The sequence below is a fragment of the Podarcis erhardii genome (genome assembly GCF_964252035.2).
Source record: "Podarcis erhardii genome assembly, chromosome: 9".
NCBI lineage: Eukaryota > Metazoa > Chordata > Lepidosauria > Squamata > Lacertidae > Podarcis > Podarcis erhardii.
Window position 1 is genome coordinate 77,797,476 of NC_138512.1, and position 22,404 is coordinate 77,819,879.

General features: G+C 43.3%; 1 protein-coding gene across 3 annotated transcripts; it reads left to right on the plus strand.

Moving 5' to 3' along the window:
• Positions 1-637: 637 nt before the first annotated feature.
• On the plus strand, positions 638-20,669 carry LOC309350330 (CD209 antigen-like protein C). 3 transcript variants are annotated; one of them, XM_081877330.1, is made up of 10 exons: positions 638-748; positions 1,230-1,329; positions 2,795-2,914; positions 9,477-9,587; positions 10,798-10,896; positions 11,780-11,866; positions 13,335-13,486; positions 14,556-14,665; positions 15,185-15,261; positions 20,298-20,430. In XM_081877330.1, exons 3-9 carry the CDS (start codon positions 2,824-2,826, stop codon positions 15,222-15,224), a joined length of 690 nt encoding a protein of 229 aa, XP_081733456.1. In that variant the 5' UTR covers positions 638-748; positions 1,230-1,329; positions 2,795-2,823; the 3' UTR covers positions 15,225-15,261; positions 20,298-20,430. The 3 variants fall into 3 exon arrangements, with proteins under 3 accessions (XP_081733456.1, XP_081733455.1, XP_081733457.1); XM_081877329.1 differs by lacking the exon at positions 15,185-15,261 and having other exon boundaries at positions 20,298-20,669; XM_081877331.1 differs by lacking the exons at positions 14,556-14,665; positions 15,185-15,261.
• Positions 20,670-22,404: the final 1,735 nt, after the last annotated feature.

Here is a 22,404-nt window from a genome sequence, read left to right on the forward strand (position 1 = left end):
AACACTAAAACTAAAAACTAAAAACTAAGGTTAAAAGTTAATAGGTTTCTATACTCATTAAAACAAATTTGAAAGATAAAAGATAAAAATAAGTCAGAGAGCTCACATTCACGCTGACTAAGTGCCGTTCGCCAGGTTGGATCTCCGACTGTGGGAAGTCCTGTCCACGACAAATTCTAGCACACGGGGGCCATTTTATATAAATTATATAATTAGGTATTTGAACGATTGGTATTAATAATTTCATTAAAAATTGGTATTGTTATAATGAGGCTATTATTGGATTGTAATTGCAAAGTAATAAAAATTATTATTCAAAGAAAAGAAATATCCCTGAACATATGAGAAAATAAAAACTGGGATACAGCAATGCTTGTGTGTCTACCAAACACAGTAGGTCAATTAGAGGCATTAGAAAAAGACACACCTTCCAAAAATGGAATAAAACAAAGACCATTAGATGTACTTCTAGATAAGTTTTTAAAGGTTCAAAAGTAAAACAGTAATAACTTTTGGGGGAAAATAAGTAGTATACAAGATCTGAAATAAACATTTTCCTGGGTTTATGCTTTATGTGGCATGCTGATTGGATATGATGAGCAGCCAATCAGGAAATGGTATACCCTAAAGGGGAGGAGTTCTGGAATGCCTGACATCACAAGGGAGGTGGTTCTTAGCCAGTGGGAGGATGAAACAACCTTAAGAAGAAATTAAAGGAGAGAAAAGATTGTTCCATGACAACACCAAGGTATCCAAACAGAATTAAGTCTGATGGGTGGACTACTTTCCTTACAAGCTATGATATTTGCAGGGTCTCATTCCAGGTCCAAAAGGTCACTTAGAGGGGAAATGATAAGCAGGTTTATAAAACTTCAGATAGTTTTTCTCTTTTGAATACTAGAATCCAGGGTCATCCAATGAAACTGAGTGGTGGTATATTCTAGGGCTGTGTACAGGTGCCCTGCTCTGACTCATGGACCCAGGTTGTAAATCCAGATCCAGATCCTGATCCAGAACATGATCCAGAAAACACAGTTCTTGAAAAAAAACCTCATTTCCTAGCATATCAAGGGCTGCTAGATCAGATGACTTTGAAATGGGATTAGACAACAGTCCTCTTCTTTCTTGAAGCCACAGCATCAGATGTCAGGCTGCGTCTTTGCAAAACACACACACAAATGACACACCTGGAGAGCCTGTGTAACAGTTTTCCCCTGCTTCTTTTCCAGGACCAACACATGATCTCCAAAGTCTTGTTAGATTCAAGTGGATTTACAGGCGTCCAACTGAGACCGGATCTAGTACTCCATCTTTTCTGATGACCAGGAGGTAGTTATAGAATTAAATGAATATACCTTCTATTAAGGATGGGGAAGATGTGGCCCTGTGATGGAGGGAGTTGACACCCAGGAACATCTGAAGACCTCATAGGTCCCACACTATCTATTAAATGGGGAACATCTCACTGGAGTCCTGTAAGCTAAATGCCCAGGAGTTAAGAGAGAGGGATAGGGTGCAAAATGAGAATGTGCTATATTACCTAAAACAATTTTTTAAAATGCCTTGGAATCCATATGGAACATCTCTTTTGGTTTAAAACTGAGATTGATCCAGTAAAAGAAAATAGAAGACATTTCAGTTATATTGGACTCAACAACAACTTTATGTTGGATTGTCTAATACTACAACTACTACTAATTTTTTATTTATACCCCGCCCTCCTCGGCCAGATCCGGGCTCAGGGTGGCTAGCACCAGTAAAATTGCAATAAAAACATAAGGGGGGGGACACAAATTTAAAATCCAGGTTAAAATACAATCTAAAATGCAGCCTCACTTTAATAGTAGCCCATAGATCAAAACCATAAGGGGAGGGAAACATAAGGGTCAGACTGAGTCCAGACCAAAAGCCACGCGGAACAGCTCTGTCTTGTAGGCCCTGTGGAAAGATGTCAAGTCCCGCAGGGCCCTAGTCTCTTGTGACAGAGCATTCCAACAAGTTGGGGCTGGTACTGCAACCCCGCATAGAGCGAGTTACAATAATCAAGCCTGGAGGTGACCGTCGCATGGATCACTGTGGCCAGATCAGGACGAGAAAGGTAAGGGACCAACTGCTTAATACGGCGGAGATGGAAAAATGCCACCTTTGCTGTGGCTGCAACCTGCACCTCCATGGAAAAGGAAACATCGAAGGTTACACCCAAGCTCTTGACAGAAGGTGCTAGCACTAACTGAGCCCCCTCAAAAGATGGGAGTTGGCTCCCCAACTCCATGTCGTCCCGACCCAGCCAGAGGACCTCTGTCTTCAAAGGATTTAACTTCAACCGGCTCCCACACAGCCATCCAGCCACAGCTTCCAAGCATCTGGTCAGTGTGTCCGGGGCTGAGTCAGGGCAGCCATCCATCAACAGATAAAGCTGGGTGTTATCAGCATATTGATGACAACCCAACCTAATGCTCCGGACAATCTGGGCAAGGGGGCACATAAAGATATTGAAAAGCATCGGGAAAAGGATTGCGCCCTGTGGGACTCCACACACCAAGGAGTGCCGGGGCAACAACTCCCTCCCTAGTGCCACCCTCTGCCTGACCTGAGATAAAGGAGGGCAGTCATTGTCAGACTGTGCCCTGAATCCCCATGTCGGCAAGGCGGTGGTCCAAAAGTTCATGATCGACCATGTCAAAGGCTGCTGACAGATCTAAGAGAATCAGCAGTCCCGACCCGACTGACAGTCACCGCTCTATACCTAACGTGCTCATAGTCTTCATCTCCATTTGTTGTTGTCTCATTCTAGCTTGTTGTTTCACATACAAGACTGAGAGGATGGGGAAGCCAGCGCCTGCAAAGCCCGCAAAGCCAGCAGCGCCTGGAAAGGCTGCAGCTCCAGGAGAAGCAGAACAACCAGGAACTGGAGGTCTGTATACAGCAGAGTCATATGGGATGAGGTGTCCCTTAAAACAGAGGAATGCACGGGATAGGGAAGTTGATGGGGAGACAGGTAGAAAGTGGAACCAGACATGTTGTGCCAGGGAAGAATGCAGGGAAAAGCCCACGCAGCTTTTTGGGTGCCAGAGATCCACTAAGCCCCATAGAAACCCCAGGACTCTTGGCTGCTGGCTGTTGTGTTCCTTTACTGTGTGCAGTCCGGAATGGTTCCACCATTAGGCAGAATGAGGCAGTTGCCTCAGGTAGGAGGTGCTGGGGTGGGTAGAGATGTGTAGACCACACAAGCTGCACTGCACCTCCTCAGTTAGCCTGCTGCCCCATCAGCAGCATCAAAACAGGGCCCATGGCCAGCCCAGTAAAGTTTCTGTATGTGGAATTTGTCGGAGCCCCATACGACCCAGCTGTGATGGCTACTCCTCCAACGTATCTTCGGAACCCATCCAGGCTCTCCTCCGATGGTGATTAACAACCTAAGCCTTTGAATGAGACTTCAGGCATGCACTCCATTGCACAGAGTACCCAGACAGCAGCAGAAGCAGCCAGAAATATATGCTACATTGCTACTTTATTTCTAACTACGCAAGACAGAAAAGAATATGTGTCTGCTCTCCGTGAGAGACAGAAAAAAAGAAAAGGTCAAAGAAATAGGAAACCAGTAACATCAACATCCGTCTCCTGTCTCCCGTGAGACTTCCAACCGTCTGGAATGTCAACAGAGTCTTGTGACTCCAAGAACTGCACAGTGGCATAACTGAAACCTAACAGAATTATGTGTACAGAGGGAGTATCTTGTCCAGGGCGTTGGGTATAGGAGGTTCAAGGGGCTTCAGCCATGTAAACATGTTGAGGCAGAGGTCCAAACAAGCTGCAATATTTATTTATTTATTTAAAAAATATATTTATTAAAGTTTTAAATGTTACAAAAAGAGAAAAAGATAATTCCAAATTAAACAAAAACTTAACAACACATCACAATAAAAAAAAGAAAAAAATAGGAAAAAAATTATTATTTTTTTTTAATATGAAACCAGAAAACCAGAAAAATAGGAACAGTTAAAAGACACAACGAACCTTCCCATAACTTAGCTTTCATTTACTTGTTTCCTTGACCTCCTCGCACCTCCCTTTTTTGTATTCTAGTTCGGTTAGCTATTTCAGCAAATCCTTTTCATCTTTCCCAATTTTTATCCTATAATTTATCTTAATATAATGTAACTTTACCTTTCCTCCTTTCATCCATTAACAATCTATTTTTACTTAATCTTTTATAATATTTCCGCTAAAGCCACATAACTTCATTCCAGCCTCCTTCTAACATTCCTTAATTTTACAATGTTTCTGTAAATAAACTTTAAATTTCTTCCAATCTTCTTCCACCGACTCTTCTCCCTGGCCTCGGATTCTGCCAGTCATTTCCGCCAGTTCAATGAAGTCCATCACCTTCATCTGCCATTCTTCCCTGGTGGGTAGATCTTGTGTCTTCCAGTACTTTGCAATAAGTATTCTTGCTGCTGTTGTAGCATACATAAAGAAAGTTCTATCCTTCTTTGGCACCAGTTGGTCGACCATGCCCAGGAGAAAGGCCTCTTGTTTCTTCAGGAAGGTATATTTAAATACCTTTTTCATTTCATTGTAAATCATTTCCCAGAAAGTCTTAATTCTTGGGCATGTCCACCAAAGGTGAAAGAATGTGCCTTCAGTCTCTTTACATTTCCAACATTTATTATCGGGCAAATGGTAAATTTTTGCAAGCTTGACTGGTGTCATGTACCACCTGTAAATCATTTTCATTATATTCTCTCTTAAGGCATTAAATGCCATAAATTTCATACCTGTGGTCCATAACTGTTCCCAGTCAGCCATCATAATATTATGTCCAACATCTTGTGCCCATTTAGTCATAGCTGATTTCACCGTTTCATCCTGAGTGTTCCGTTTCAACAGCAAGTTATACATTCTTGACAAGTTCTTACTTTTGGGATCTAACTGCTCTATTTCCAATTTTGATTTTTCCACCTGGAAGCCAATTTTTTTGTCCAGATTATATGCCTCCATTATTTGATAATAATGGAGCCAATCCCGCACTCTATTTTTTAGTTTTTCAAAACTCTGTAGTTTTAGTCTATCTCCCTCTTGTTCCAGAATTTCCCAATATTTCGGCCATTTGGCCTCCATATTGAGCTTTTTCTGAGCCTTCGCTTCCATTGGTGACAACCACCTTGGGGTTTTATTTTCGAGCAAGTCCTTATATCTTATCCAGACGTTAAACAATGCTTTTCTGACAATATGATTGTTAAATGCTTTATGTGCTTTGACCTTATCATACCATAAATATGCATGCCACCCCAAACAAGCTGCAATATTGAGGGGCTCACATCCCCAACCATCGCTGGGCACCCTTTGTGTGCCCCACCCTTGCCCCTGCCCAGAAGACCAAGAGTCAAGAGGAGGCTGGGACAAGCGAGGGGATCTTCACCTTCTCTCCTCCCAAACTCCACCTGGCAGTCCAGGAGTCGAGAGGGGCCTTTGACAAGTGAGGACGATCTTTGCCTTCACTCCTCCCAGCCTCTGCCTGGTATCCTGGCAGCCGGGAAGGGGCTGGGGCGAGCGAGGACAAAAATCGCCTTCTTTGCTCTGCCTCCTCCTCCGTGCCCTATGCCACACTTATACAAATTTTCACATTTACAAAAATAAAACAAGCATTCCAGGCAAAGGATTTCGATTAACTTGTGATTTCTCTAAAGCTCTGGATGCAGAATTTTTGTGACTTTATAAATATTTATGGCTATGGCTAAGGTAGGCAAGAAAACAGCTCCAGGCCCAACCAAAACACCAAGTCAGAGAAAAGGTTTAATTGTAGAAGGGGACACAAAGTCTGATTTGACAAGAATTTCATGAGAAAAGAGATGGGGGAGGGTATACAGAGACTAGGACAGAAGGCTGATTTTAAAAGATTTGATTCTTAGTCTGAGATTTGCCAGAAGATACGGCGGTGGAATTAAGTGAAAGAATAATAAAAGAACTTGTCAATTTGATTGAAATGGATGAAGAAACTGTTAAAGTGGCACTGGATAAATCTTTTTGTGTAAAATCAAGATATGCTAAAGGAAAAAATATGTCAGTTGATTGGGTTTCTTTTTTCAATTCAAAGCAATTTAAAGACAGAATAATACAGAAGCATTTTCAGAAAAATCTCAGTTTGATGACCAGAGAATAATAATTTTGAAAGAAATCCTGATGAGACTGCTACGGAAAGGAGCAAATTACCAATATCTGACAGACACACCGTGATAAAACAAAATCGCTTTTCATTGGGAATACCCTGAGGGAGTCTCCTTTACATTTAAAGGGAGAAAGCAGAGATGTAGAGATTCCACAGAAGCAGATAAATTCTGGAGAAAGTTAGCAGGAAAAGAATTAGCAGGAGAAAGAGCATTTGGTTGGGAGCCACAACATGAAGAAGAATCAACAGAGGGGGAGAAGAGAGATAAATAAATAAAGGACAAAATGGCATTGATAATCTTAATGTGGAATCTAAATAGACTCAATAATAAAACAAAAAGGCTTGGGATTGAACATGTGGTAAAAATAAATAAATTTGGATGTTATTTGTTTTCAGGAAACACATATTGCATGAAACACAGAAGAATTCTGATCAATTAAAGTTTTAGGAAAGGGCTTTGTGGCCTCTGACTGTATAAAGAAAAGAGTTGTGGTAATGTGTACAGAAACCAGAATTAGATCCAGAACAATTATTTAAAGATGAGTAAGGCAAAGTGCAAGTAGATAAATAGGTACCAATCCAGCGGGAAGGTAAATGGTGTTTCTGTGCGCTGCTCTGGTTCACCAGAAGCAGCTTAGTCATGCTGGCCACATGACCCGGAAACTGTCTGTGGACAAACGCCGGCTCCCTCGGCCAATAAAGTGAGATGAGCGCCGCAACTCCAGAGTCGGTCACGACTGGACCTAATGGTCAGGGGTCCCTTTACTTTTACCTTTAAGGAGGAATACTGATAATACAGCTAACATCACAAGTAGAGAAAAAAAGAATATTAATAGATGTAAATGCACCAAATGAGAAAAAAACTGACTTTTAAAAGAGATTAGGAAATCTTATTTGAATATATGAATGAAAAGATAATTTTGATGGTAGATATGAATGATGTAGCTTCCCTGCAATGGGACAGCACTATAAGAAGAAGCGATACAAAAGAAGGGAAGCTACCTAAGGCCTTTTTCAGATGACAGAAAACATAAGTCTAATTACTATGTAGAGAGAGAAACACCCACTGGACAGACAATTTACATTTTACTTATCTGAGAATAATTCAGCGAGTCAAACAGATTCTGTATGGACCGATAGAGATTTGTACAGCAAGGTGAAGAAGGTAGAAATTTTACCCGGGACATTATCAGATCACAACTTTATTATTATAAAATTAAGAACAGAGCAAAATTGCTGATTCAGACTAAATGAGAATTTATTAAATGATCAACAGATATTAGAAAAGGGGGGGGGAATATTAAGAGATTATTTTTAAATCAATCTGAATCAGGAGACAAATTGAAAGTGGTATGTGATGCAAGTAAAGGAGTCTAAATATATATATTTTAAAAGAAGTGGTTTAATACCTGCCTCTTGCAGTGGGTCTGAGAAGGCTCCCTCACAGGGAGAAGCATTCACCACCCCATGGAGCCCCTCACCCAGCCCTTCATGGCTCACTTTTATGAGCCAGGATGGACAAGGATCAAGGAGACAGGTTGTTCGTTTCACTCTTCCAAGGAGCCTGTCCACATCCTCAGAGGTAACAGATTGGATGAGCAAGTAAAAAGAATGAGAAAGTAAAATCCTCAGTGATACACTGGACAACTGATTTCAGTCATAATATAGACATGGAAGCATGGGAACGATTGTGGAGTATGGATATAAAATTCACAGCATGCTACGGTTTAAGAGAAAATTATATGAAAATGATATATTGTTGGTATCTAACAGTGAGTACACTGGCAAAAAATTATAAATCTTGGAAATGTAATAAGAAAGAAGGTTCTTTTTATCATATGTGGTGGTCTTGTAGTAAGGTTAAAGCTTACAGGGAAATCATCTACAATTAATTGAAAAGGATGTTCAAAATAACTTTTGTAAAAAAAACAAAACCAGAAACTTTTCTTTCTTTCTTTCTTTCTTTCTTTCTTTCTTTCTTTCTTTCTTTCTTTCTTTCTAAATATACTTTCATTAAAGATTTCTTGGTTAACAAAACTATGTGCAATGTCTCTTATTTTTCAAGTTACATTTTCTACAGATCAGTTTCATTTGTTGAGACATTAGTGTTGTATTAGGGAGAAAAGGAGGTAAGAAGTGAAGGGGGGAATTGTGAGTTGGGTGGGGTCAGGTGCCAAAGTTTCACCTCAGATCATATAAATCTTTCGCCTTTTGAAGCTTTTCTTTTGGGAATTATGGGGACAGAACTACCCAAATTGTATAGAAATTCATTTATGTATGCTACTACAGCAGGAAGAATGCTACTTGCCCCTAAGTGGAAAGAAGCAGAAGTCTCAACAAAGGAGAAATGGCTACAAAAACTTATGGAATATGTGTGAGCATTAAATGCCCGTTTGCAGATAGTAAATTCAGTCCTTTACAGCAGAATGCAGAAGAAGCAACTGTGGTTGGAATAGTAATACCAAAGGTTTTATTTGTAAAGCAAATAACAGAAGAACAAGAGGACACTCACATCCATCATCTTCAGCAGAGGAGCAGAGAGAGAGAGCAGAGAGAGGGAGGAAGGAGACATTTAAATAGTTCCCATACTCCTACATCAATTAAGTAAATAAAGGCAACCTGCAACATTGTGCAATGTGAGAATGAGACATTACAATACTAACAGTATGCATAAATGGCAAAAGTTACAGGAAGAATAAGAAATCAAGATATCAAACTTTTTATAAAGGAATGGAAATGGTTTATTGAATATTTACAGATAAATCGAAAACAGATAAAAACAGATAAAAACGTTGGGTGGATTATTATAATAACGTGCAGTTCCATAAGAGTATATACAGGTATTTAAAGTAGATAATTAAATGAGCAAGTTAAATAAATTGGGATATGCAGAAGCTATTAAAAATAAATTTAAGGAACCACAGAAAGAGAGGGGAGGAAGTCAAACTTTGAAATGTTAAAATGACTGTAAAACTAATGAAATCTATAAACTTGAAAAGTATAGATTAAAACTTTTTTAAAAAGTATTATGTGTATGGAGGGGGCATCTTGTCATTTGTCGGGGGGCGGGGAGAAAGTAATATCAAAGGCTCCTGTCTTCTGATCCAGACATTTGTAAGAAAAGGTTCGTCACGCAGCAAGGCATCTCGCCTTGCTTCCTCCATCTGCTTAGCATCCCAAGGACCCACCCCCTGAACCACTGAATATCTGTGGCTGATGGCTACCACAGTGTATGAAAATCCTTTTTTCTGGGGTGCCAATGATATGTTGGCTACCGATGGCTAAAGCAGAATTTTCTTTCTTCAAGAATCTGGTTTTCAGAAGTTTGTAACCTTCATGAAATCTCCCACGGGTGAATACATTGTCGTATTTCTGATGATCCTCTTTACTGTGTTGACACTGCTGCTTTTCCTGCTATGTAAGTACATAATTGGCGAACTTTGCTACTACTGTCCTGGGCTTTGCTTGAATGCCAATAGCATTTCCAAAAAGAGATGGTAGGATCCAGTTTCCATTTACCCCATTTACCCTCTCTCTTTGATTTCCGGGGATGAGTTACAGCTGTCACCCATTGAGAGCAATGGCAATGTTTTGTTCCAGCACTAGGAACAAACACATAGACTAACACAAGTCCCTGGGACACCCTGGACAATTCCCTTTCTCAGCTTGCAATTCTCTGCTTCTTTCCCAACTAATCCTCATTTGCCGGGGGAGAGCCCCCCTTCCTGATCCTCGCCACCCTGCCCTCTGCTAGGGCTCCAGTCCCTTGAAGGAAAGTGCTTGGGGAAAACAGGCTGCAGAGGATAAGGCCATGGCCAAAATGGGTGGGTCCAGAGCCTACCTAAATGTCAAGATATATGCAGGGCTTTTTTCAGCTGAAATTGATCAGGACCCTGTTCTGGCCCCTCTCAGGTGGGTGCTGTTGACATTTTAAGAGAAGGGAGGCATTCATGCTGAGTTCCAGCACCTCTTTTTGTAGACTGGATAGATGAGCCCTTGACCTATTTGCACACCTAATTCATTTTTAAAGGGCACTTGAAAGTAAGCAAATCTCGAGTGGAGGGAATCAAATGATCCAAGAATTTGCATATTTTAAGCATGTGGCAGAGCATGAGGCAGCCTGGCAAATGCAAGACTGTAGGACAAAGAGGACAGATGTATCTAGACAACCAAAAATCCAAATCTCTCAAAGGAAGGCCAAACTATCTGATGACAGAAGTAACAGGCCAAATTGAAACAGGACTTCAGATCAGCAGGGCAGCCGCTGTCAAGGGCCAAGAGCAGAAAATAATAATAAAAGTCATATTCATGTTTTTGTTGATTTTATTTCTTATCTGCATTACAAGTCAGCAATTTAAATTCAATATTAAAAGCAGTTTGAAACCAAGTATCCCCTCCCCCAGATAGCAGTGGTGTAGCGTGGGGGATGCAGGGGGGGGGCGGCCGCACCGGGCACAACATCTAGGGGTTTGGGTTAGGGGGTGCAAATCCACGGGTTAGGGGGCGCAAATCCATGGGTTAGGGGGCGCAAATTACTTGCCTTGCCCCGGGTGCTGACAACCCACGCTACGCCACTGCCAGATAGTCAGACAATTTAATCATTTCTTTTCTGCCTACTTCCTCCTTAGACCAAAGGGAACTTAAAAAAAGGATGGAGTTTCAAATGGCAGTGGATATGATTCGGACCTTTGTTGTTGGGCTTGATTCAATCCATGAAGACAAGGATGGTAAGCATTTTTTTTATGCACATCCTCAGTTTGCTAGACCCTTTTTAATTTAAGCAGGCATCAATTCCTATAGTTCACTTTGGAATTCATATTGTGTAAGCAATACATTTATTCAATGAAACCCATCACCCAATAGAGTTTATCACGTTTCATTGCTCAGCAAGAAGAAAAGCAGATGGTTGTGATTCTCACATCCCCCCACTAGAAATGCTGTCCTCCCCCATCAAACTGTAATTCACAGTGTTTATACTACTGCAAGATTTTAGCACTAGCACAAGGGAACTTTGCCCCCACTTCTCCCTGCATGCCATCACCAAAGCTGCTCTGCAGGGTGGGGAACAGATTGGAGGGAAAGGGGCTGAAGATTGCATTGTACAAGGATAAATTCCTGCACTGACATTATGTCCTCCTTAGAATTATGCGGAATACAACCCAGTATTCATCAGAAAAAGAGTTTTGGCGCCTCTATTTTCTTAGATCTCACAAAGCATAATAGAAAACTGCAAAGTATTCTTTGTATATTCGACTTTACTGTGGGACTCGAGGTGGGAATTGTTTTGTGACCCTGTGATTCCCAGCAGAAAAGGAGGACATAGGAGGGGAACATTAGAGATACTTCATGAGCCACTTATAATATGAGAATAGGAGAGTGGATTGCATGGGTCTTTGGTCTGATCCAGCTGCAGGATTCTTCTGAGGCCTTTCATTGGTGATCTCAGCCACAGAGAATCAAGTCTGTCCTCATATTCATAAGAACCCGATCCTTGAGCTCTGCTTCTTGTTTCAAGCTAGAGATTTTGAAAATGTTTGAAAATGGTTTCTTAATATTGGCAGATTGTTATTTCAGATACTATTTTGCCTTGAACTATTTCAAATCTTTTAGACTTCGGAATACTTGCTGTAGCTCAAAACAAATCAGAGGAAATGCGGTATATTGCCAACAAAAATGATGAACTGCAAAAAGAAATTGGTAAGATACCTTACAATGCTGAAGAATTGTAGTACAGTGGGAACCCGCCCTGATTCTGCACCAGCTGAGCCAGAGCCAGAGCAGAGTGCTGCTCTCCTTTGAATCCAGCCACCCTAGGGAAACATCAGATATATTCAGTTCAACTCTCCTGACCTTTTGAATTGATTTAGTTATATAGGGAGGCAAGAAAAGACTTCGTCATTCGTTGCTATAATAGTAGACAATCAAAACAGGTGAGCTAAAAGATCTGTCCTTTATTATATTCACCCATGAGAGCCCTGCCTCTGCAGATACAATCAAAAGAGGTCAACTGAAAGGGCACTCTTTTTAAAAAAAAAAAAAAAAATATTGACAGGCCAATCACATCATATTATTCAAATCACATTGGTTCCAAATTATACAGCCAAATTTTTAAATTTTTGGGGAGTACCCATATATCAAGTTCCGCACGAGTCCAAAATTCCGGCTATTTCCAGACTTCACTTATTTTACTGCATTCCTTAATCAGTTCTATCCAGTTCAAACCAGATAGTTCTTTGTATATTTTCTTCATCTTGTTGTTATCATATTCCTTTCTTTGCGATCTCTGATGATTCTCATAAGCCAACTGAAAGCTGGTTTCTCTCTGTGTGTGGGTTTAGTCCAGGACAGCCCTGTTCAGCACCTCCGCAGACAAAATTAATCATCATTGTCCTTTATTTTTCCAGTCTAGCAGAATAAATCAAATAGATCAGGGGGCTCTGTCAGGTCAAACTTCAGTTTCATACTCCTCCTTCTTCATGCATTCCTGAAACTCCACCCCCATCTTTCTCTTTCTCTTTTCTCCTGCAGCCTGTCTTGGCGAGACGCCATATTTGACTCATTTTTTGAATTCAGCCAAAGCTCAGCAGGAGCACCTGTCAGATCAGCTGGAAAATCCCCCAGAGCCATTTGGAAACCCACTGGATTTGGAAGCCCACTAGATCTATCCTGTCAGCTCCGGCAGGGAGAATGCTTGGCAGCAAACTGGGTGGTGAACCAGCAGAATCCCTCATCTGTCCCAGTTGCCCTATGCCAGGAACCTACATTCTAGATTCCCTTCCCCCCTCTACAACTCAACAGAGGGCCTGGAAAGAGAAAGAGAATTTGGATAAACCACAACTACTCCCCCTTCCCAACCTTCAGGTCTGCCCTGATTCTGCCCTGAGTATCCAGGTGGAAACAAGTAGGTGAGGTTCTTGACTGTGCTCCCTGTTCCAGCTATGCCCACCCAAGTATTTACTGCACCATCAACATGGGTTGAAGAGTTAATGTTTTTCTTGTTTTAAGATTTCTGAGCTTCCCAGATGAATATATGTTACCATGCGGCGACAGAAATGAACTTAATAAAAATAATTGAAATCTACACAGACATACAAGGTGGTTCCCATTAAATTCCCTATCTTGTTTTCTTTTTCTCTTCTTCCTCCATATCTGGCTTGACTCAAAGACCTCCTTATTGGAAACTTGAATGACGGTTGGATTATATATCAAAGGACAATGTATTTTCTTTCTCGTGACCAAGACTCATGGGCAGATTCCAAAAAAAAATGTGAGAGGGAAGGTGCCCAGCTCATGTCTGTGGAAACAAGGGAAGAACAGGTGAGCATCAAAGCTAAGTATAGGAAATGTAGGTGATCTTCTTGAGCCAAAGGGCTCCTATCATCACTATCCATTTAGGAAGATTACATGTGCCTGTATGCAGCCAAGACAGCAATTCCATCAGTCAAGCCAAGGAGTGGGTGGGGCAGGGAACAGCTGCTACCATCTGGGACTCAATAAGGTTTCTTGGAGCTGCTGAGCTCTAATAGAATGAAGCTGGCAGTCAGGAAGGAGATCTTCAAGGAGGAGGAGGAGGAGGAGTAGATACTTCAGAGGCATCTATCTCTTGGATTCTCTGTAAATTCTTCCTCTGCTCTTTGAGATGTATTGAGTGCTTAGAAACAAACGTTTCCCTCACCACGCTAACCTTCTGGCAGGAGAGTATCATGGAGATGACTCTAGAGGAGCTTGCAAGGTATATCCTTTTCCCAGCCCTTTAGCTCTGGCACAGGGGCTACTGGGGTGCTGCAAGGCACAGACATGGGTGAGACCCCATCATCATGCCATCAAGCATACCACAACCGGACTGATTCCAGTGTCTCTGGAACCAACCATCAAACATGGATGCAGAAATTGGAGTATTTGACACACAGGTCACTGTCCTTCTAGGTGGTTCCAAGACCAACTGCTCTCTGGCACAGTAATTTACAGTATCTGGAAATTATAACTCTGTATCATGACTGGAAGACATATGTAGCCAGTCTCGGTGAGGGCATGTGAAATTACTCTTCACTACAATATTTCCTCTTTGGGATGCTTCCTTGATTCCATCACCATCATCTTCGTCATTTATCATCATCATCATCATCACCATAAGCATCATAATTTTGATCAGGGGGACAATACCACATCCAGTATATGAAATTATTATTGGAGATGGGAATACAATGTATAGTTTTGATCACTTTCCGCCCAAAATTTGGATTGGGTCTTCAAATGTGATACCTTCTCCTTTTAAAATGTGTTTGTTTTATGCCTGTTGAATTTCTGTAAAGGGCTATAGTCTCCCAGAGAAAGAGACATTGTCTTAAAAGATTTTATTTGTTCTTTCTCAACACCCCTACCCTAGTTTTTTATAAACGAGCAAGTACAAAAGCGTAAGAAGATTTTTTGGTTTGGAGTCTTTAAAGACAAGGGAAAGAAATGGAGATGGCTGGCAGGAATAGAGACTATAATCACGTAAGTTTCTGCAGAAGCATATATTAATGGAATGCATTCCAAAAAGTTGCAGATTCTGTTTACATAATTCATTCTTTCCCTCTCCAAATATATTTTGCTATGCAATTTTCTCTACTACCAAAGACCTACATATGTACTCCTCCACATCATTGCCCAGATGAGCGGCTGCTGCTTCTCACTAGGTTGGAGAGGCAGGAAGGCTCCTCTTCCTGCTCCTCTAACCTAGTGAATGCAGTGATTCGGAAGAGGCTGAAGGCATACTTTTAAATGGTTTGTGCTCCTTAGTTCAGCTTCAGAAGGACTTGCAGGAACCTAAAGCTGAGCAACACTGTCAGCTAGCAGTTTAAGACAGTTCATGGTTCCCTTTAAGTATCTAACAACTCTTTTCAGCTTGTGTTGATGGATGTACAAGGTCAGAGTAAGATCTCACTCACCCACAGCTTGGTAGTAGAACAGAGAACTGGACTGGCATTTATTACCAAGACTGCATTAACAGAGGGCTGCTTTCATTTTTGCAAGGTCTCCTGGAACAAAATCCAATGACATTCATCTCTATTGATGCACCCAATACCAACCACGAATCCTTTTTGACAAAGGTATTGAGTAAACTTTACAAACAGGCAGTGGGGTTGTATAATAGTAGCTGGGAAATTAAACCCTGTATGCCAGTGGTTCCCAGTTAGCTAAGTACTGCAGACCCCTTGTTTTTCAAAAGCCACACCATGGGCCACCCTACCTTTGAACATTTTGATATCTCAGTGGCAGTTTTAGTTATGTGAATGACACCATGGAACCCCTGGGTGGGTGGTCCTGTGAGGAGAATCAGAACTTACAGGGTTAAACAGTTCTGTGTGACGTCTCACATTCTGAGGCGTGGTTATGTTCACATACGGGAATCTTTCTTTGTGTGTTTTTTTTTCTTTCGTTTTTGGCTGAGAGGCGAAAGGATGTCCGCTCTCTCGCCGGGCTGAGTTATGATGTTTTTCTTCTCATTAAAAGACTGTTGGAGATTAGCAAAAGGCCTGCATTCAGTCTGATTTATTATCCACACACAAGGCAACAGTTTCTCCTGCTGCTGAACTCTGCTAAGGACTATGCTAAGAGAGCTAAGGGAGCCTACGTTTTCTATCGGCACGGACGTCCATCGGCGCAGCAGAAGAGTACTGGGCGCCATCTTTTCTAACAGGTTATGGGAAGCTAGCCAAGCTTTGGAAGCTGTTGCCACGTCGTGCCTGTGGGGGGGGGGGAGAAGCCAGCTGGAGCTCCTGCCTAACGTTTGAGGCAGCGAAGCTCGCTGGGGAGGATGTCATCTTCAGGACCGGGTGCCAAGAGGAGCTGCTGTTACGTGAGTAGGCTCAGCCCTGGGGGAGAAGATGGCAGATGGCCAGGAGTCATACTCCGTCCCTTTCGAAAAGTTAAATGGGAGAAATTGGGAGGAGTGGTCCAGGAAGCTGAAGGCCTGGCTGGTAGCCAAGGGTCTGTGGGAGGCGGTCCGAGGGCCCCCACAGCAAGCTGCAGCCGGAGCTGCAGCAGCAGATGTTGCAGCTGCCCAAGCCTCACAGAGGAAGAATCAGAAAGCCCTGGGATCTATAGTGCTCAGTTTGGAGGGCTCACAGCTACCTTTGGTGGAGGGTCTTGACAGTGCCCAGGCTGTTTGGCAGGAGCTGGAGAGGGTTTGCCGAGAAACCACAGTGGAAGCCAAAAGCCACGTCCCCAGATGCAGTACAGCCTCAAGGAGAGCTGCTGGCAAGGTTGGGGGGGGGGGCAGAGAAGACCAAAGGCAAGTTTGCAAAGTTTTCCACTGGTCGCTTGTATGACGAGGAGGAACGCCGTCTCAGAGAGGGCCAAGCTGGCGCAGAGAGCCCTGCCGGTTGCAGAGGGGGGGCCAGGCCAGCAGAAGGCACAGTTCAGGTTTTTTCCACTTGGCGTTGTTTTATCTGTGGGTCTGTTGACCATTTGCGTTGATCCTGCCCGCGGAGAGCCAGAGAGGCCGGGCAGGATGTCTCCAAGGTCGCTTCCCATGGCAGCCAGCCAGGTTTCCATGGCAGCCAGTCTAGGAGAGGAGGCCAGCATGGGAATGCGAAGGGAGGACGTGACACAGGAAGTGAGACAGACGGTTCTTCTTATCACCTAGCTGCGTCCATGGCAATGCTGAGAGACAACTCCAGTGAGGGCAGCATGCTGCGTTGGGTCATCGACTCAGGAGCCAGCCACCACCTGATGCCAGCACCACCTAGTGGTGAAATGTGGAACTGCAGGGCTGTTTCAACTGGGAAAACAGTCACTCTTGCTGATGGTTCACAGAGACAATTAACCACTGTTGGCAATGTGTTTGTTTCTTTTTTACAGGCAGAGCTGGAGGTCTACATTGTGCCAGGAATGAAATGTTGTCTTTTATCTGTATCCGCTCTTGTACAGGAGGGTTATAAGGTTTGCTTTGAAAATGATGTCTGTTCTATTTCCAGGGGTGGGAAACAACTGGTCAGTGTTGCATGTCAGAACAACTTCTTTGTTCTGGAGACACCTCTGGAGGGTAAGGGGGACGCTGAGACAGCACAGGCGAGGTGTGCTAACGTTCCCACTCATGATTCGTGTGCTCACTTGTGGCACAGGAGAATGTCGCATAGCTGTTGGAAATATATCCAGAAGTTGCCCGAATGCACTGAAGGTTGCAAGTTGAAAGCATGTGATAAATTCCTAGATTGTAGGGCATGCAAAAGAGCAAAGGTAAAAAGGTGCAGTTATCCCAGATCGGAGAGGGTAACCACAAAGCCTTTTGAGCTCGTGCACACAGACCTTTGTGGACCCATACAAAAGCCGAGTCTGGGCGGGGCCAGATTTGTGCTCACACTGACAGATGATTTTTCTAGGAACGGCTGGGTTTTCTCGCTGAAATGGAAAAGCGAGGCAGCGCAACTGATCAAAGATTGGGTTGCGGCAGTGGAACTACAGTTTTCCACCAAGGTGCAGAGTTTCCAGAGTGACCGAGGCGGAGAGTTCACTGGGTCTGCTCTGCAGAGTTTCTTCCGCCAGAAGGGAATACGTCACAGGTTGACAGTTGCTGCTTCTCCTCAGGAGAATGGTGTAGCAGAGCGCAGGAACAGTACGCTAGCTGAGGCAGCTGACGCTCTACTGTTTGACTCTGGTTTGCCTCAGAGCTTTTGGGCCGAAGCTTGGAAGATGGTCAAGTTCACGTTGAACAGGTCCTATAGCTCTGTTGTAGGTGACACACTGTACTTCTTGCTGCACGGAAAGAAGCTGAAAGTGCACTACTTCCGTGTGTTTGGTTGCAAAGCTTGGGTGCTTGTGCCAAAGGCTCAACAAAAGAAAGGTGACCCGAGGTCCCGGAAAATGATCTTTTCTGGATACGAGCCTGCGACAAAAGGGTGGAGGTTTGCCTATCCAGAAGGTGATCAGTCCAGGATTCTAGTCAGCAGAAGTGCTGAGTTCTGTGAGCAGAATGGTTGGTCAAGGATCCATGCGAATCCTGACATTCTCTCAGAATGTCTGTCTGATTCTGATGAGGAGGGAGAGTTAGAAGCTGAACCTGTTGATGAGGACCAGGTCTCTGACCAGGGTCAAGAACAGGGATGGGCATCTCCACAGGTTGTTAAAAGAGAGCCCAAGAGTGAGCCTTCATCTCCCGTTAGCAAAGTGCAGAAGGCCCGAAGACGCAGTAAGTCAGAAGGGGAGTCTTCTGGTGTCAGAGACACACTTGCTAGCCCCAGTGGGTCAGAGGGAGCACCTGAGACAGTGCTCAGACGTTCCGCACGCACCACAAAGGGGGTACCACCTGAGTGGTTTAAGGTCACCAGCGTGTGGGTTGGTTTAGCGCAGTGCGAACCTGAGAGTTTTGAGGAGGTTCAACAGTTGCCTGAAGCAGAAGCCAGGAAGGGGCAAGAGGCAATGGGAAAGGAGTTGAACTCAATGAGGTCTTTAGATGTGTGCTCGACCACGAAGCTGCCAGAGGGCAGGCAGGCCGAGAGCTGTGCACAGACAGATAGACAGGTGCAAGGTTTTACCAAAGAGCTTGGTAAGAAGTTTAAGCTCAAAAACCTTGGTCCCGTTCGGCTTTATCTAGGCGTTAAGATAGACAGGTCTGAGAACGGGAGTTTCTTGCTCAGTCAGAAAGGCAAGATTGAGCAGCTGCTTGAGAAGTTCCAGATGTCTGACTGTGCAGGGGTCCGAACGCCCATGGAGTCCAACTCTGTGAAGGGTTGTGTTTGGGGTGAGTTATACTCACAGTTTCCCTCAGGATGCGAGACGAGAGGGTGTGTGAGGAGAATCAGAATTTACAGGGTTAAACAGTTCTGTGTGACGTCTCACATTCTGAGGCATGGTTATGTTCACATACGGGAATCTTTCTTTGTGTTTTTTTTTTCTTTCGTTTTTGGCTGAGAGGCGAAAGGATGTCCGCTCTCTCGCCGGGCTGAGTTATGATGTTTTTCTTCTCATTAAAAGACTGTTGGAGATTAGCAAAAGGCCTGCATTCAGTCTGATTTATTATCCACACACAAGGCAACAGTTTCTCCTGCTGCTGAACTCTGCTAAGGACTATGCTAAGAGAGCTAAGGGAGCCTACGTTTTCTATCGGCACGGACGTCCATCGGCGCAGCAGAAGAGTACTGGGCGCCATCTTTTCTAACAGGTCCGTGGATCACCAATTGGGAGCCACTACTGTATGTGATCTTAGACTTGATCACCCAAACATCTCGTGGGAGTAAAAAACACCTACTATTACTAGTAATATAAATTTAATAGATTTACAGAGAGCTAAAAATGAGGAAGTTATCACAGAATGAGTTTATCACAGAATTTTAGTGCTGTGTAGTGGGACTTGATTCAGGATACAATGGACACTGGAGAATGCAAGTGACAATAAGAGTGAGGCTTGGGTGATACCTTTGTCAACTATGGATAATTGACTAAACTTAGAACCATCATGTTAGATTTAGATAAGATATATATGTGAGAGATATCATATCATTTCAATCAACCCTATAATGGCTTTGTGGTTATAGATTATATTTTGTAATTCATTTGAGGACATAGCTATTTTTGTTTCTGTGTAGTGTCATTGCTCGCCTCATGCATGGGGTGGGTAATGGATGTGAGATGAGGTGGATGAAGGCGGATGCAAATCTAACATGGTTTTAATATGCTCAGAACAATCACTACTGTGCTAACTCTGCTACTTGAGAGTAAGGATCTCACAACACTCACAACGGTCCAGAGCAGATCTGAGGAGGATGTGGGTGCATATGGAAAGGAGAGAGGGCCAGTTCTGTTGCAGAAATGGAAATCCTGGCAATAGCAGGAGTACTGCATTGGATACTTCCCAAACTAAATTGACTGACAGTTCTTGTGTGTACCACTGAGCCTTCAAAGTGACACCCTCACTTTTTGTAGTTTCCTATGAGAAACCACTTCATGTAAAAAGAAAAGAGACAGTCTTGACCCACAGTTGTTGTTGTTTTCCTTACATGGTTAGAATTCTAAAAATCCATCCCAATTGTGGGTGGATGTTAAGAGAGAAAGAGCTGAACATCTTTTTAATGATAGAAGGCATGGGGAGCACATGAGGAAGTAGACATCCAATCTTGATTGCTCAGTGCTGCTCTTTTCTTTTCAGGTACTGGCAAAAAGATGAGCCTAAAAACGAAGACAGAAACCATTGTGCTGCAATAGGCCTTGATTGCGGAAAGGATTGCTGGATTGCATTACACTGTGAACAACGCTTAGGGTACATTTGTAAGAAGGTGCCTAGCGATGCTTGGCTCTAAGAAGACACTTTAAGATGAATGAAACTGGATCTCATGATCACTACACAAAAACAAAACCAGGAGATCACCCCACCTCACTGTTTTAATGCACAATCCACACTCTGCCATCTAGATTATATGACTCTTTGGCATCAGCACTCAAAAACACCTTGAAAAGACCTTATTCTGCAAGATCAGATGTAGATGGCTACAAAAATAAAGAATGGAAGGGTCCAGTTATAGCCTGTTTTCTGTTTAATGTATTTATTTGCAATGCATACCAATATTTGTTTCCTTACTCTATGTGTTTGATGCCCCATTGCCCCTTCAGATCTCCATGATTGCTACCCTACAAGGCACATAAGGACAACCCTGCATGCCAGGCAATGAGAATGGGGGCCACCCAGCGTTTGGTGTCCCCTTCTAGCAAACTAATCACAAATACAACTTTGGCTTCATCACTGGGTAATTCCAGTGCCCTTACTCTCATAATGAGCCAACATTCCACAACAAACACATTGAACTGCTCTCGATTTCTTCAGAACTTGGCAGGGGGCAAGACTTGGGCCCACACCAGTGTGGGCCCAGTACTGGCAGCATGTGCTGCTCCTTACATGGCATTCATGGCCGCAGGGGTGTCAACTTGAATAAAGTTTTGGGGGTGGAACAGGTAAGCTCTCCCCTGCATAATCAATCACAAGACAGTGCACACACATCATTTGAATGGCAATGCCCATGAACTTGAGGGAGGCGGCCCCCTAAAATATTTTATTGGGGACTCTACCTCTAGGAGTTGGCTCCTATGCACTGTGGCCATCAACTGAGTTAAGTGGTTGTGGTTGCTTCAATCTGTCCTGTGTACCCATCCAATGAGAACTGATATTTTAATCTTTACTGTCGGGGAATGAACTGAACAGGAAGACTCGGAAGTGTCCACTCAGTCTGTTCGGCTCCTCTCAGAAGAGGAGGGAGAGTGGGAAGGTTTGCCACCTTGTCTCCAGCAGTTTCAAGAGGAGAAGAAGGCAGAACTGAATTATAGCTGAAGGTAGTGGTGGAGGAGGGGGGAGTGAGAGAGCAGACTGCAGAGATCTCCCTGGTAAGTTTGGGAGATTCTCCTTCTCCAAGGGCTCATCACTCACTCTGCATTCAGGTGCAAATAATGCAAAGGAGTGTGATTCCCGGGATTTTCTGTAAGTACTCAGGATGTTGTTGGGGATGGAAGAGGTTACCTTCAGAGTAGGCAATGTCTCCTTTTTGTGGAGACCTGGATTCTTTGTCTTGCAACCAGATGACTGAATAAAAAACATAAATATAAACTTGCTTGTTCTTCCTGTCTTTGATGCTACCAGGAGAGGAGAGGGTTCTCTGCTCCTGACATTTATTGACAAAAAGATATCAACTTGGTGGTATGTATGATACTTGTGTCTTGTGCCATTGATCCTTGTTCCTAACTCTCAAAGAGGAGGTCGTGGAGGTGTTTCATGAGAGAAGTTCTGAAGCCGGCTTTCAGAACTTCTGTTGGGATTCCATCCTGTCATGTTTCTTTACCACATGCTTGATAGTTAGACTCATAGAATCATAGGATTGTAGAGTTGGAAGGGACTCAGAGGGTCATCTAGTCCAACCCTCTGCAATGCAGGAATCTCAAACTGAAGCCTCCATGACAGATTGCCATCTAACCTCTGCTTAAAAAGCTCCATTAAAGGAGTCCACAACCTCCCGAGGGAGACTGTCCTACTGTCAAACTGCTCTTAGTGTCAGAATGTTATTTCATGTAACTTGAAGCCATGGGTTTGTGTCCTTCCCTCTGGGAGTGATATCACCTTCCATGTGACAACCCTGGAGGTTTTTGAAGATGGCGATCTTATCTCCTCTTTCCCATACTAAATATTCCCAATTCCCTCAACCAGTCCTCATAAGGCATGATTTCCAGCCCCTTGATCATCTTGGTTGCCCTCCTCTGCGCGCCTTCCAGCT

Coding starts and splice junctions, on each gene's coding strand:
- LOC309350330 (XM_081877329.1), top strand. CDS start 2,824: ATGGGGAAGCCAGCGCCTGCAAAGCCCGCAAAGCCAGCAGCGCCTGGA. Junction 9,588..10,797: donor ACTGCTGCTTTTCCTGCTAT/GTAAGTACATAA, acceptor CTTCCTCCTTAG/ACCAAAGGGAACTTAAAAAA. Junction 11,867..13,334: donor TGAACTGCAAAAAGAAATTG/GTAAGATACCTT, acceptor CTTGACTCAAAG/ACCTCCTTATTGGAAACTTG.